The sequence below is a fragment of the Brassica rapa genome, chromosome A05, assembly GCF_000309985.2.
Source record: "Brassica rapa cultivar Chiifu-401-42 chromosome A05, CAAS_Brap_v3.01, whole genome shotgun sequence".
In the NCBI taxonomy this organism is placed as follows: domain Eukaryota; kingdom Viridiplantae; phylum Streptophyta; class Magnoliopsida; order Brassicales; family Brassicaceae; genus Brassica; species Brassica rapa.
The window spans coordinates 16,075,496-16,088,756 of NC_024799.2; the positions used below are offsets into that span (position 1 = coordinate 16,075,496).

General features: G+C 37.3%; 1 protein-coding gene across 1 annotated transcript; it reads left to right on the plus strand.

Annotated features, from left to right (window-relative positions):
- Positions 1-6,241: 6,241 nt before the first annotated feature.
- LOC103868853 (probable LRR receptor-like serine/threonine-protein kinase At1g34110) lies at positions 6,242-10,293 on the plus strand. Its single transcript, XM_009146907.3, has 2 exons — positions 6,242-9,633; positions 9,727-10,293. Exons 1-2 carry the CDS (start codon positions 6,726-6,728, stop codon positions 10,104-10,106), a joined length of 3,288 nt encoding a protein of 1,095 aa, XP_009145155.1. The 5' UTR covers positions 6,242-6,725; the 3' UTR covers positions 10,107-10,293.
- Positions 10,294-13,261: the final 2,968 nt, after the last annotated feature.

Sequence of the window (13,261 nt, forward strand, 5' to 3'; positions counted from 1 at the left end):
TCTAATATGTTGTGATCCGTCTTCTCGTTCTGAATCGCCATTTTCTCGTTCTGTAACGCGATCGCCTTCTCCAAAGCTTCAAATCGACTTTCGATCGCCTCCTCTGCCTCTCGCGCCACTGTTTCCTTCAAAAGAGCTTGTGCTCGTGTCTCCGCCATCGTTTCCAAGGATGCGATGGCTCTGATACCACTGTTAAAGGTAAAACTCGTCACCAATAGCTCGAATCAACGTTCAAGAATCAAAGTTCACTTGTAGAAGATCTCGAAAGAGAAGGATCTTCTGCAACAATGAATTATTGTATTGAAAGAGATAAGTCCAGATCTATAAAAGTGTTTACAAGATTTCTGAATAACTTCTACAACTCTCTGATTCAGTATTTAAACAACTCGTAACAGAATCTACAGCTTAAGCCCCTACAAACTCGCCACATGTTTATTCTTCTTCTTAAAGAGTTCATTGTAACAACCTCCAACGTCTACTCTCACTCAATCATCCTCCTCCACGTGTCTTCTAATCTCCTCTTCATTATTCATGTAACACAGGACCGGTACCAATATCTCTTTATCCCCCTTTTTCTCATGAGCTTTCTCTCTCATTGTCCTCTACTGCATGGCTATGGTGGTGGTTTTGGCGAGATTTTTGGCGGTGCTTGACCTGTAGCGTTCGACGAGTAAGCTTGCAATTTTGGAAGACGATGATAGATCTTGATATCGGTATCTGATATAGGTTGACTACGGTGACGGTTGATTTCGACCGTATCGGTACCAATATCTCTTTATCCCCATCTTTCTCGTGAGCTTTCTCTTTCATTGTCCTCTACTGCCATTTAGCTCTTTGGTTCTCTCAGGTTGTGGTTTACCAGTGAATCTTGTTTAAGTCTGTTGAGCTCTTTACTTTTCTCTTGGTCGTTTCACGGTGGTTTTGGCGGCACGTTTCCGGTAAGTATATGTTTTTCTAAGTGAGGTTAGGATATTCAAATAATTGGACCATTTTTTGGTCTGTCAGCTTTTGAATTATTTTCTTTCGGCTCATTTGAGTTTGGTTGGGCTTTTTATTTTAATTTTATACTTAAACTTAATTTTTTGTTCTCTTTAAAAAAATCATATGTGAAGCCTGTTAGAAAAAAATTTCTTACAATTTTAACTTATACTTTTAATTATATTCTCTCTGTTTTTTTAAATATATTTTTTGTGGTGTTACGCATATCAAAAACACATTAAATTTTAAAAATAAGTATACAAAATTTTTATTTTTTAAACTAATAGTAATACAGTAAATACAATTATTTTATAAAACAGTTTACAATTTGTTATTATTAACTCACATAAATTGCAGTGAAAACATAAAATTTCTATTTTCTAGAAATGAACTTTCTATAAATAAATGTTTATTTAGAACCGGATGGAATACTTCTAAAAATGTTTGAACTGTCAAAGCTCATGAAGCAACAACGGTTTGTTTTTGTCAGCAAGCAACAACAGGTTTATGTGTCAAATGCATGAGTTTAGTGAAATAATTTTTTATGTAATGGGTTATGGAAGAAATTTTTTGTTTTTATACTTTAGACGGCTAAATACATATAACCGGACTGTTAGTTTGACCCTCTTCTCACTAGTTGCATTTTATGTCAAATGTAATGTAATACTATAACTTTATAGTTTAAACTTTGAGAAATTGTTAGTATTGCCTTATTTTCCGTAGTTTTTTGTTTGCCAAATTATGGGCATGAACAGATCATAAAATGTGTGAGTTGATATTCCCCAGTTGTTGGAACTATTTTTTGAACATTATGAATAATGTATTCATATGTCAAAAGTAAAGTTTTATTTGAATGAGAAATAGAGGTCCAATGTGTGTAATTTGAGAAACTTATACAAAGTAGCAAATACACTTATTGGATATTTGAACTTGGATTTGAGTTTTGATATGTTAGTTGGACTTCATGTTCATTAACTTAAATCAAATATATGTTGATCTTTTATATTGATAAAATATAAAAAAAAAATCCATTTTAAAGTATATTATTTTGTTTGAGTTGATCAAAACAATAATAATTTTATTCTTTAATTTCTTGGTCAAGTTGTGGAATAAATTCACATAATAATGACAAGAATTAAAAACTCCATTAGTGCACCATGGAAGTTTCATTTTTGTGTTGAAAAATGAAACTTGTGCTTTTCATTATTTTTCTATATAAAGGCTTGTGAGCCATTTAGAAAAAAACACACACACCTACACATTCATACAATCAAGAAATATTTCTCCCACTCAGAATAGTTATGCTAGTATTTTTTTTATTTTGAGTCTGAGAGTACATCACAGAAATAGGTTCGATAGATTCTGTTTTTCGGTGATGGTAAACAGAAATGATGATGCAGTTGTATCCTGGGAATCTGAGCGCCATAAAACCGTCACACTACGGGGCGTTTAAAGATTTAAGGAAAGAGATTAACTATCTCGACTCTGCAATTCTTCTTTATTTTTATATTTTGGTATTGAAATTTTAGTTTATGTTTTTATTATTCTTTACAAATATCAGTTGTCCTATGGTACTAAAATAAGGTTCCTACACCAGTTACTTTTTCTTCCATTGGTGATCGAATTTGTGACATTGAAAACACTTCCTTTCAGTTTCAGTTGATTTGCAAGTACATTTGAATGAACTACCGAGGCCATATATTGCAAACACATTTTTTAAAAGTAAAGGTACCAAACTGATGTACAAAACTTTAAATGGGGAGTGAAAAGAGGTCAAAATCTAAAATATATTTTACTCATTTATAGCTCTCCCCTTCATGTGAGTGTTTTTATATACAATATTTGATGCTGCTCACCTCCCAAAACGCACCCACCTCTTCTGTCTTGGTAATGTAATTTGATTTCTTACGTATCGTTTTAATTGATTATATAGTTTTTTAGGTTTACGGCAGTTTCTTTAATCAATTAAACCTATCTTATGACATTTTTTTTTTGAAAAGCCATCACACATAATCAAAGAAACACGACACGGCAAAAGGAGCTTCCCTCCAAACTCACTTTTAAGTGTTTACTTTCACCGTCTCCGATGCTGCGTCTTACAATCACTTAATGTGTTCCCTATTTATACAGTCCTTATTGATTTAGATTCATTGTTTGTTGAGATTTATTGGATCCATGTCCAACTCTATATTATCCTATTAATACGATATTGTTTATTTTGGGCTTTAGGCAAATTTGCATAGTTTTACTTTTGATTTCCTTTTCAAAAAGTCTCGTACTAATTAGAGTTGGACATCTCTTTATATATTAAGACTTTTATTTGTCTAATTTCCAATGTGGGACTTTGTTTAATATTTCACATTTTCTGTTGATGTAAGATAATCAAGCTACACTAACTACTACAGCTCCATCTTGACTATACATCTTCATTTTCCCCCTCAAATTAAGGACCACACTCATCTCGTGTGTTTCTTTCCTTTGAGAATGCGCCTCCCACAACATCTCGGTCCTTTGAAAATGTCATCACAAGTTCTATGATCATCTTGACTGTTTCTGCTGAACCTCCCTTATTCTTTTTGAAGGGTATTTTGGTCTTCTTGCACATCTTCGCCAACCTAGCTCTGATACCAATATTGGGATTTATTCAATCCATGTCCAACTTTATATTATCCGATTAGTACGATATTGTCCACTTTTGGCTTTAAGCAAACCCGCATGGTTTTACTTTTGGTTTACTTCTCAAAATGTGTCGTACTAATTAGAGTTGGACATCTCTTTATACATTAGACTTTCCCTTGTCTAATTTCCAATGTGAGACTTTGTTTGTTCGATATTTCACATTGCCAAGATCATCATGATCTTTTCATCTGGGGCTATATATTAGACTGTGTAGTATTCTTCAAAACTAAAATTTTAGGTTGTTAACAGAAGTTATTCATCATAGACTTGTCGCAAGTTACCAACGTAAAAATTTGTTGTAAACTTGATGATGTTACGTTACACAACTTAACGACACTAGATAACAATTGTCATAATATAGTTGTTAAGTTACAGGTAATTTATGATGAAATCTTTTACAACAAATTAACAACGAATGAACGAATATAACATGGACGTCTCAAATTATACTAAGGCATGTTCAAAAAAGTAATATTAACTATATATTTAACAATGTAATGAAATAATTTTAAGAGTTAATAGTTTTATCTATATATATTAGAGGTTTCTCTTCTAATTATAAACTATACATTTAAGAATATATTACAAATTTGAAATTTTAAACTAAATTTATTTTGGAAATTTTTTTAATATTTTTTTACTTTTAAATTCGGGCCATGTTCGACTGCGCCACTAGCACATGCTATTAGACGGTACTGGAATATAAATTAGATGGTTGGTGAAAACATGTTTGTTATGTGTGTATGCTATAATGTTGATGTGCCAACACTTTAGTGCTGATTGAAAGGATCTGATGTCGATGATACAAGAACCATAATGTGCTCAACCTTTTCAACGGAATTGGAAGAGATATCAAGGCTGAAGAGTAAATTAGTAGATTTCTCTATTGTTTATCATCTTTATTTTGAAAACAAAATAACATATTCATTAGCTAAGATAACAAGAGCTTATCATAAAGATTTTTATTATAGTGGTTGCTCTATTTCAATTTGATTTACTAGATCACCTCGAAATTGAGTAATAGATGAATCGTTTGATGTTTTCAAAAATTGTTTTTGTATCAATCTCTAGTGCCTCCTTACTAGGAAGTTGGCTAAAAACCAACATTTAGTGTTGTAATGTTTGTGAGATGACAAACTAAGTCCCACATTGGAGAATTAGACAAGGAGTGTCTAATATATAAAGAGATGTCCAACTCTAATAGTACGAGGCCTTTTGGGATGGAAACCAAAAGTAAATCCATGCGGGCCTGCCTCTTAGGCCCAAAGTGGACAATATCGTATTAATCGGATAATATAGAGCTGGACATGGGATTTCACAATCCCAACAATTAGTATCAGAGCGCAGTTGACGAGAAATTTGCAAGAAAGACCGAAATACCCTTTGAATGATGAATGAGTGATGAATGGGTATCCTATGAGTTAGGAATGAGAGGTGTGTGGCAGAGATCAAGTCAAAATATTCTGGAAGTCAGTTGTGGGACACGAGATGAATGTGATCCTTAGTTTGAGGGGGAGAATGTGAGATGACAAACTAAGTCCCACATTGGAGAATTAGACAAGGAGTGTCTAATATATAAAGAGATGTCCAACTCTAATAGTACGAGGCCTTTTGGGATGAAAACCAAAAGTAAATCCATGCGGGCCTGCCTCTTAGGCCCAAAGTGGACAATATCGTATTAATCGGATAATATAGAATTGGACATGGGATTTCACAATCCCAACAATGTTTGCCCGAAAGTATTTTTACAATATAATCGAATTTTCATCTATGGTTATCAAGTATTTACACCAGTGAAAATCAGTTTAGCTACTTCGTAGAGAGACAAACAAAAGAGAGTGAGTAAGAAGATCCAACGGTCGGGAGCAGCCGACAAAGGGAGAAGAAGATGGGAGAAGAAGACAAGAGCAAATAACATGCATTGTTACTTTGTTAGCTACACTACTTCGTGGTTTCCTCTATATAAGATATGTGTGGACATAACATTATACAAATGTAAATAACAACTCGGTTGCTTATACCATACAACTGAGATCCTTTTTTCTAAAATCCATTTTTGTATTCTTCAAGCATGAAAAGTTATAAGTTTTCTTCACTTTTAGCTTTGAAAATGTTGTATTCGTATATTATGTTAACAGATCGAACGTTTGAGTAATGTGGACATTATCTTTGATACTAATCACTTTAATGAAAGTGTATTTTTTTCTTTAAAATATAAAATATTGAATCAATGCTATATATTATTGGTTGGAAAACTCATCTTTGTGTTGGTTCAAATTAAAAAAAAAAACGGATAGCAGTTCAATGACAAAAACAAATTACACAGTTGCAATTCTACCCAAAAAAAATCATTGGTTCGTGAATAATAACTTTATAAAAAGCAAAGCACAATAATTAACCTTGATTTTTGAAAGAAAGACTTATTTATATACCTTGGGTTTTGAAAAATTATCAGAGAAATACAATTTGTTTATTATAGAAATATAGAGTGATGTTAAAAGTTTGAAAGTTTTCAGAAATAATATACGGATGCAAGATGTATATACAGATTTCACACACATCCACGAAAAAACGGAAGAGAATCCGGTGGCGCCCTAATCACTTCATTATTATAATTTAAAAACTTATAATAAAGTAAAGCTTTGAGTATTTAATCTTACTACTAGTCTTCCCAAGACAACAGCAAACGAGAAGAAAGAGACAGAGAGAACAAAAGTGAGACTCAAAGTCCAACGTTGCCTTCATCAACCTCTAGCTCCTCTGCTGCCTAACTTACCACCACCGTTGCCGGTAAAGTTTTAATCTTCTTTCCCCCGGACAGAGAAGTTTCTCCATGGGAGAGAGTGTCAAGACCTCACTCTTAGCTCCACAGTTATTGTTCCTGGTGTTCTTGTTCTGCAGTGGTCTAGTGTAAATCCTAAGCAATCAGTAAGCAAAGCCTTTACACATGCTTCTTGTCTCCTCACGGTTCAACAGAAAAAGATAAGACAGCTTGCTTTTCTTTCTCATCCTCCATTACACCACAACCAACCAATTGACTCTCCAATCATTCCATTTCCAGAGATTCAATGGAGAAAGAACCAAACCATTTCACCCGTTTATTTCCTTTCAACCATTTTTACATCATAAAGCGGCCATCTTTCGATTGTTGCATCAAACAGTCGAACCTTCTCTTCTTGATCTTGTTCCTTTTTGGTTCATGGGTCTCCATGGCCCAACCCACTCTTTCTCTTTCATCAGACGGCCAAGCTCTTCTCTCTTTGAAGAGACAATCATTATCCTCTTCTTCATCAATCTTGTCTTCATGGGACCCACAAGACAAAACACCATGTTCATGGTATGGCATTACATGCTCTGCAGACAACAGAGTGATCTCTGTCTCCATCCCCGACACTTTCCTTAACCTGTCTTCAATCCCACCAGACCTCTCTTCTCTCTCCTCTCTTCAGTTCCTAAACCTCTCCTCCACAAACCTCTCTGGCCTAATCCCTCCTTCTTTTGGAAAACTCACCCACCTCAGGCTTCTTGACCTTTCTTCAAACGCTCTCTCAGGTCCAGTCCCATCAGAGCTTGGCCGCCTCTCTTCTCTCCAGTTCCTTATCTTGAATGCCAACAAGCTCTCTGGCTCAATACCTTCACAGATTTCAAATCTATTTTCTTTGCAAGTTCTTTGTCTTCAGGATAACCTGTTAAATGGTTCGATTCCTTCAAGTTTGGGTTCTCTGGTCTCTCTTCAGGAGTTCAGGCTTGGTGGTAACCCTAATCTAGGAGGCCCTATCCCTGCCCAGATAGGCCTCCTGAAAAACTTGACAACTCTAGGGTTAGCAGCCAGTGGTTTGACAGGTTCAATCCCTTCCACATTTGGGAACTTGGTAAATTTGCAAACTCTGGCTCTGTATGACACTGACGTCTCTGGTACTATCCCACCTCAGCTGGGTTTGTGCTCAGAGCTCAGGAACTTGTATTTGCACATGAACAAGCTCACTGGATCCATCCCAAAGGAGTTGGGTAAGCTCCAGAAGATCACCAGCTTGCTTCTATGGGGTAATTCTTTATCTGGGGCTATCCCACCTGAGATTTCCAACTCTTCTTCCCTCGTGGTGTTTGATGTTTCCGCCAACGATCTGTCCGGTGAGATTCCTGGAGATTTGGGGAAGCTTGTTTGGTTGGAGCAGCTTCAGTTGTCTGATAATATGTTCACTGGTCATATTCCTTGGGAAATAAGCAACTGCTCTAGCCTCATTGCTCTTCAGCTGGACAAGAACAAGTTATCAGGCTCTATACCCTCCCAAATTGGAAACCTCAAGTCTCTTGAGAGCTTTTTCTTGTGGGAGAACTCGGTTTCAGGAACAATCCCGTCTTCTTTCGGAAACTGTACGGACCTAGTGGCCCTCGACCTCTCTAGGAACAAGCTAACAGGGAGAATACCAGAAGAGCTCTTCAGTTTAAAGAGGCTCAGCAAGCTTCTCCTTCTAGGAAACTCCTTGTCCGGTGGACTACCAAAGAGCGTAGCAAAATGCCAGTCGCTTGTGAGGCTAAGACTGGGAGAGAACCAACTCTCAGGCCAGGTCCCTAAAGAGATTGGCGAGTTACAGAACCTGGTGTTTCTTGATCTCTACATGAACCATTTCTCTGGTGGGCTTCCTTACGAGATCTCCAACATCACTGTCCTTGAGCTCTTAGATGTGCACAACAACTACATCACCGGAGATATCCCTGCTCAGCTAGGAAACCTTGTGAATCTAGAGCAGCTTGACCTGAGCAGAAACAGCTTCACCGGATACATACCCCTGAGTTTCGGCAACTTCAGTTACCTAAACAAGCTGATCCTCAACAACAATCTCCTCACTGGTCAAATCCCTAAATCCATCAAGAATCTACAGAAGCTTACACTGCTTGATCTGAGCTTCAACAGCTTATCCGGTGAAATCCCACTAGAGCTCGGCCGAGTCACGACCTTGACTATAAACCTCGACTTGAGCTACAATGCCTTCACTGGAGACATCCCGGGAACCTTCTCAGGCCTCACACAGTTGCAATCACTCGACCTCTCACACAATATGCTTAACGGTGACATCAAAGTCCTCGGCTCCCTCACAAGCCTAGCTTCCCTCAACATCTCCTTCAACAACTTCTCAGGTCCATTCCCAGCTACACCCTTCTTCAAAACAATCTCAGCAACTTCTTACCTCCAAAACAAAAATCTCTGCCATACAATCGACGGCATCACGTGCTCATCACGCACAGGAAGAAGCAAATCCCCAAAGATGGTAGCTTTAGTCACCGTGATCCTGGCTTCCACCACCATCGCCCTTCTCGCAGCGTGGCTTCTCGTCTTACGCAACAACCACCGCTACAAAACTCAGAAACAAACAACAACGACGACGACGTCATCAACAGCAGAAGACTTGTCATACCCATGGACATTCATCCCGTTTCAGAAACTCGGCATCAGCGTCAACAACATCGTGAGCTCCTTAACGGACGAGAACGTGATCGGAAAAGGCTGTTCGGGAGTCGTTTACAGAGCGGAGATGCCCAACGGAGAGACCATAGCGGTGAAGAAGCTCTGGCGAACTAAAGACAACGACGACGAACCCACCACAAAGATGGAGATACAGATTCTGGGGAGCATCAGACACAGGAACATCGTGAAGCTGCTAGGTTACTGTTCGAACAAATCAGTGAAGCTGCTTCTGTACAACTACTTCCCCAACGGGAATCTCCAGCAGCTGCTTCAAGGGAACAGAAGCTTGGACTGGGAAACGCGTTACAAGATCGCCATTGGAACCGCTCAGGGTCTTGCTTATCTTCACCACGATTGCCTTCCCGCCATCCTGCACCGAGACGTCAAGTGCAATAACATCCTTCTTGATTCCAAGTTCGAAGCCATTCTCGCCGATTTCGGACTCGCCAAGGTGATGAATCACACCGCCATGTCTCAGGTCGCTGGCTCCTACGGCTACATCGCTCCAGGTATAAGGGGTCTCTATTTACAAAAGATATGGCGGGGGGTTGTTTGATAGTTTTGTTAAAGCTTAGGGGTTTTTGTGTAATATTATTGTGCAGAATATGGATACACGATGAACATAACAGAGAAGAGTGACGTGTATAGTTACGGCGTCGTTTTGCTTGAGATTCTGAGTGGACGGAGCGCCGTGGAGCCGCAGATTGGCGATGGGCTTCACATAGTGGAATGGGTGAAGAAGAAAATGGGAAGCTTCGAACCGGCGTTATCTGTCCTTGACGTGAAGCTGCAAGGTTTACCGGATCAGATAGTTCAGGAAATGCTTCAGACATTGGGGGTTGCCATGTTCTGTGTGAACTCGTCGCCTGTGGAGAGACCCACGATGAAGGAAGTTGTGGCTTTGTTGACGGAGGTTAAGTGTAGTCCCGAGGAGTGGGGGAAAACATCTCAGCCTCTTATAAAACCTTCTTCCTCTTTGTAACCAAACGGTCATTTGTTTCCTTTCTTGTTTTTTTTTTATTTTATTTAGGTCAAACTGGTTGAGAGTATGTTGGCGGGATTTGGTTTCTTGTACATGTTTAGAAGTATCAATGTACTAGTTTAAACTCGTGTTGTATGGATAATTGTTGGAGTTTGGAAACATTCAGCATGTTTATTTATTTCAGAGATTGGAGAGACTTGGTTTCAATAGAGTTAATATAAACTAGGTGGACCGCCTGCACATGCGTGCAAGCATGAATATTAAATTGATAATTACATATTTACAATTATATAATACTTATGTTACATGTATGTTGTTAATATGAAAGATTCGATCGATGTTACATATTGATATTTATATTATATTCATACGAACGAAGAATACATTAGAACGTTTAGATTAAAAAAATTAGTGTTGCGTATAAACAATATGAGTTATGGAAAATACAAAGTACATTAAGTCCATAAAGTAGAGAAACCAGACCTTAAGACAAGACTTCGAGTTCTGTCTAGATTAAAGTAAAATCCACACATCATATAAGATCATATTTCCCATGTCTTGAGCGCCAGATGATCATGAAGAGTGCTCTCGATTTTCTTAGTACCAACATCTTTCCAGTCTATTGAAAGCACTGTCCTAATAGATTCCACCTGTTGATTGTGCAAAACTGCAAAAGAGTCAATCAAAATGCCAAAAACATTGTAATCTCCGTGAAAAAAGAAAGACTAAATAGGAATATAGATAGATAGATACTCACAAATGATTTGCTCTAGCACTCTTCATATCCTCATCAGAATTCAAATATATCTCACGGAAGAATTTGTTCAAAGCAGCGTCTCCTTCAAGATTATATGGCAAGTGATGTTAAAAACAGATTATATGGCAAGTGATGTTAAATGTTTTTAGACTTACCTTAAATTTTTAGATCTAATTTAAATAAATAAAATTAAAAAAAATTGACCAATCAAATTATAACAATTTTTTGTAACTTCGCCTATGAGCGACACGTCACCAGAAATCACTAAAGTGACTTCTCATTTAATATATAGGGGAAAGTCTAAATGATATTAATTTTGATATTCTAAAGGGTTTGATCAATATTCATAAGAGACCCCAAAATAAAGAATATAGCCCTAGTAAATTGGAAGTCATGGAATGTGACAATTAGAGCCAAATTTTGATCTTTTTTGCCTTGCACTCGCGTGCGCGTGAAGATAAGGAGAGTGACACATTTTTATTGTAACCATTAGCTTACTATATTCATGTAATTGGAAACGCAATGTTTTTGTAAGTGTATTACACGATAGGGAACACTATACTATAATATATATGACATAGTATTAGCACCGCAAAAGCTAAAGAGACCATCAACCTAGGTATTTCTAGGGCGCGAAGGTAGATTCCAATTCAATAAGATAAACCTTATAGCAGCGGTGACCATAAAAGGTTTGAAAGTATTAGAATGTACTATACACAAGACATATATATGTTATCAGCTTCCGTTTGGGGCTTTGCGATTGTTGGCGTCTCGTCTTCCGTTTAGCAACAGATGCCCTTAATCGCATTCGCAAAATCTGACTTTCACACTCGTTTATCATAAGAGAAAGCAAGCAGGAAAAGGTGTTTCTGGAATTGCAGTTTCTTAGCAAAAGTGAAGATATGCGACGGTTTGGCTTTCAACGCGCATGAGAAGGGTAGTTTTGGAACTTCGGAGCATATCATGTAACATATCATACCCATCGGGTTGTTATGGTTACTAACTTAATATCTCTTGGGCTATATACATGAGCCCAAATTTCCCTTTTCTAAATGATATTTACCGTCAGATAACATTATACACCGTTCATGAATGTAAATTCAACCAAAATCTGTCATCGGATATAATACTTTTCATGCACGAATCATTTTTTTTTTACATCTTTATATTTTATGGTTTGAGGATTTAACAGTTTTTCAGTGTTCTAAAAATCAGTCTAGGCGTCACCTAGGCGCCCACTTAGTCGGCAAATCATATATGAGCAAAACTATTTTTTCAAACCAACTTTTTAAAATATCGGTCTAGGCGTTACAAAATTGGCCTATGTACCCGCCTAAACAATAATCTTCTATAATACGCCTAACCACAGCATAGTGATTTTTAGAACAATGTTTTTTTTTTGTCAACTGTTTCTTTCCATTAGCAAAGCCCAACTGGATATATTAGAAGAGAAGTTACAGACCCATTATTTTTCTTCGAGTGTTACACATAAGTCCATGCGTATTTAGTAAAGAGTCTTTGACACGCGTCTTCTTTTGCTTTTGCATGGAACGGCAATCAGATTAGGTTGACACGTGTCCTGAGCACACCGCGTGAGATGAAAATCTGAGACGCAACACCGCCAGCGAACCACCGTCTACCTGAGCTTTGTCTCCGGGTATGGTTTGAACTTCTCTATTTCCTATCTTTCGCTCAATCCGTCGCTTTAGTAAGAACCTCCATCAACGTTGGATAATAATTTTGGGAATACTCAGTTGATCTAACATAAGATTTTTACCAGACCACCTTCGATATAGGGAAGATGCTGACTTCATCTAAATCTCCATCAAAACCAGCCAAAATCAATCCAATATCACATCATCCTTTCTATATCCAGGATACTTTACTCATAAGCCAACTCACCGGCTTCAATCATAAGAGAGTAAAGATTGCTTTCTTTCAGAAAGGAGTGAGTGCAACCCGAGAGAGAAAAGGAGAATCTTCCTAAGCAAACATGATCATTATATTAAGTACTTTTGTTAAATAATAAATGATGAATGGCCAAGTCTAATGGCTGAAATTGATGAGTTTGTCGACTAAGTTTATTTCTTGCTCCATATTGTTTGTATCTCATACTAAGAACTTTCCAGCTGACCACCTTGCGAAAGGTGCTAGAGCTCGTGGTTTGTGCTTTTCCCATGTACATTCTGAAGTCTCAACTTAGCTAGTGCTAGACACCACTTGGTTGGCTTCTTCTTAGTAAAAATATGGCGCTTTTGTTGTCAAAAAAATAAAATAAATAAATGATGAATTTGCAAAACATGATCTTCCTTGTAGATACCAATACACTGTTTATTCTTATTTTTTTAGGAGTTATTTCTAGGTTCACCAACCAATAAAATTTCGTTTTTTTTATATT

Bases quoted from the DNA above. Each gene is read 5' to 3' on its own strand.
- LOC103868853 (XM_009146907.3), top strand. From the start codon at position 6,726: ATGGAGAAAGAACCAAACCATTTCACCCGTTTATTTCCTTTCAACCAT. The intron at 9,634-9,726 runs GTATAAGGGGTC...ATTATTGTGCAG, and splicing joins CTACGGCTACATCGCTCCAG to AATATGGATACACGATGAAC.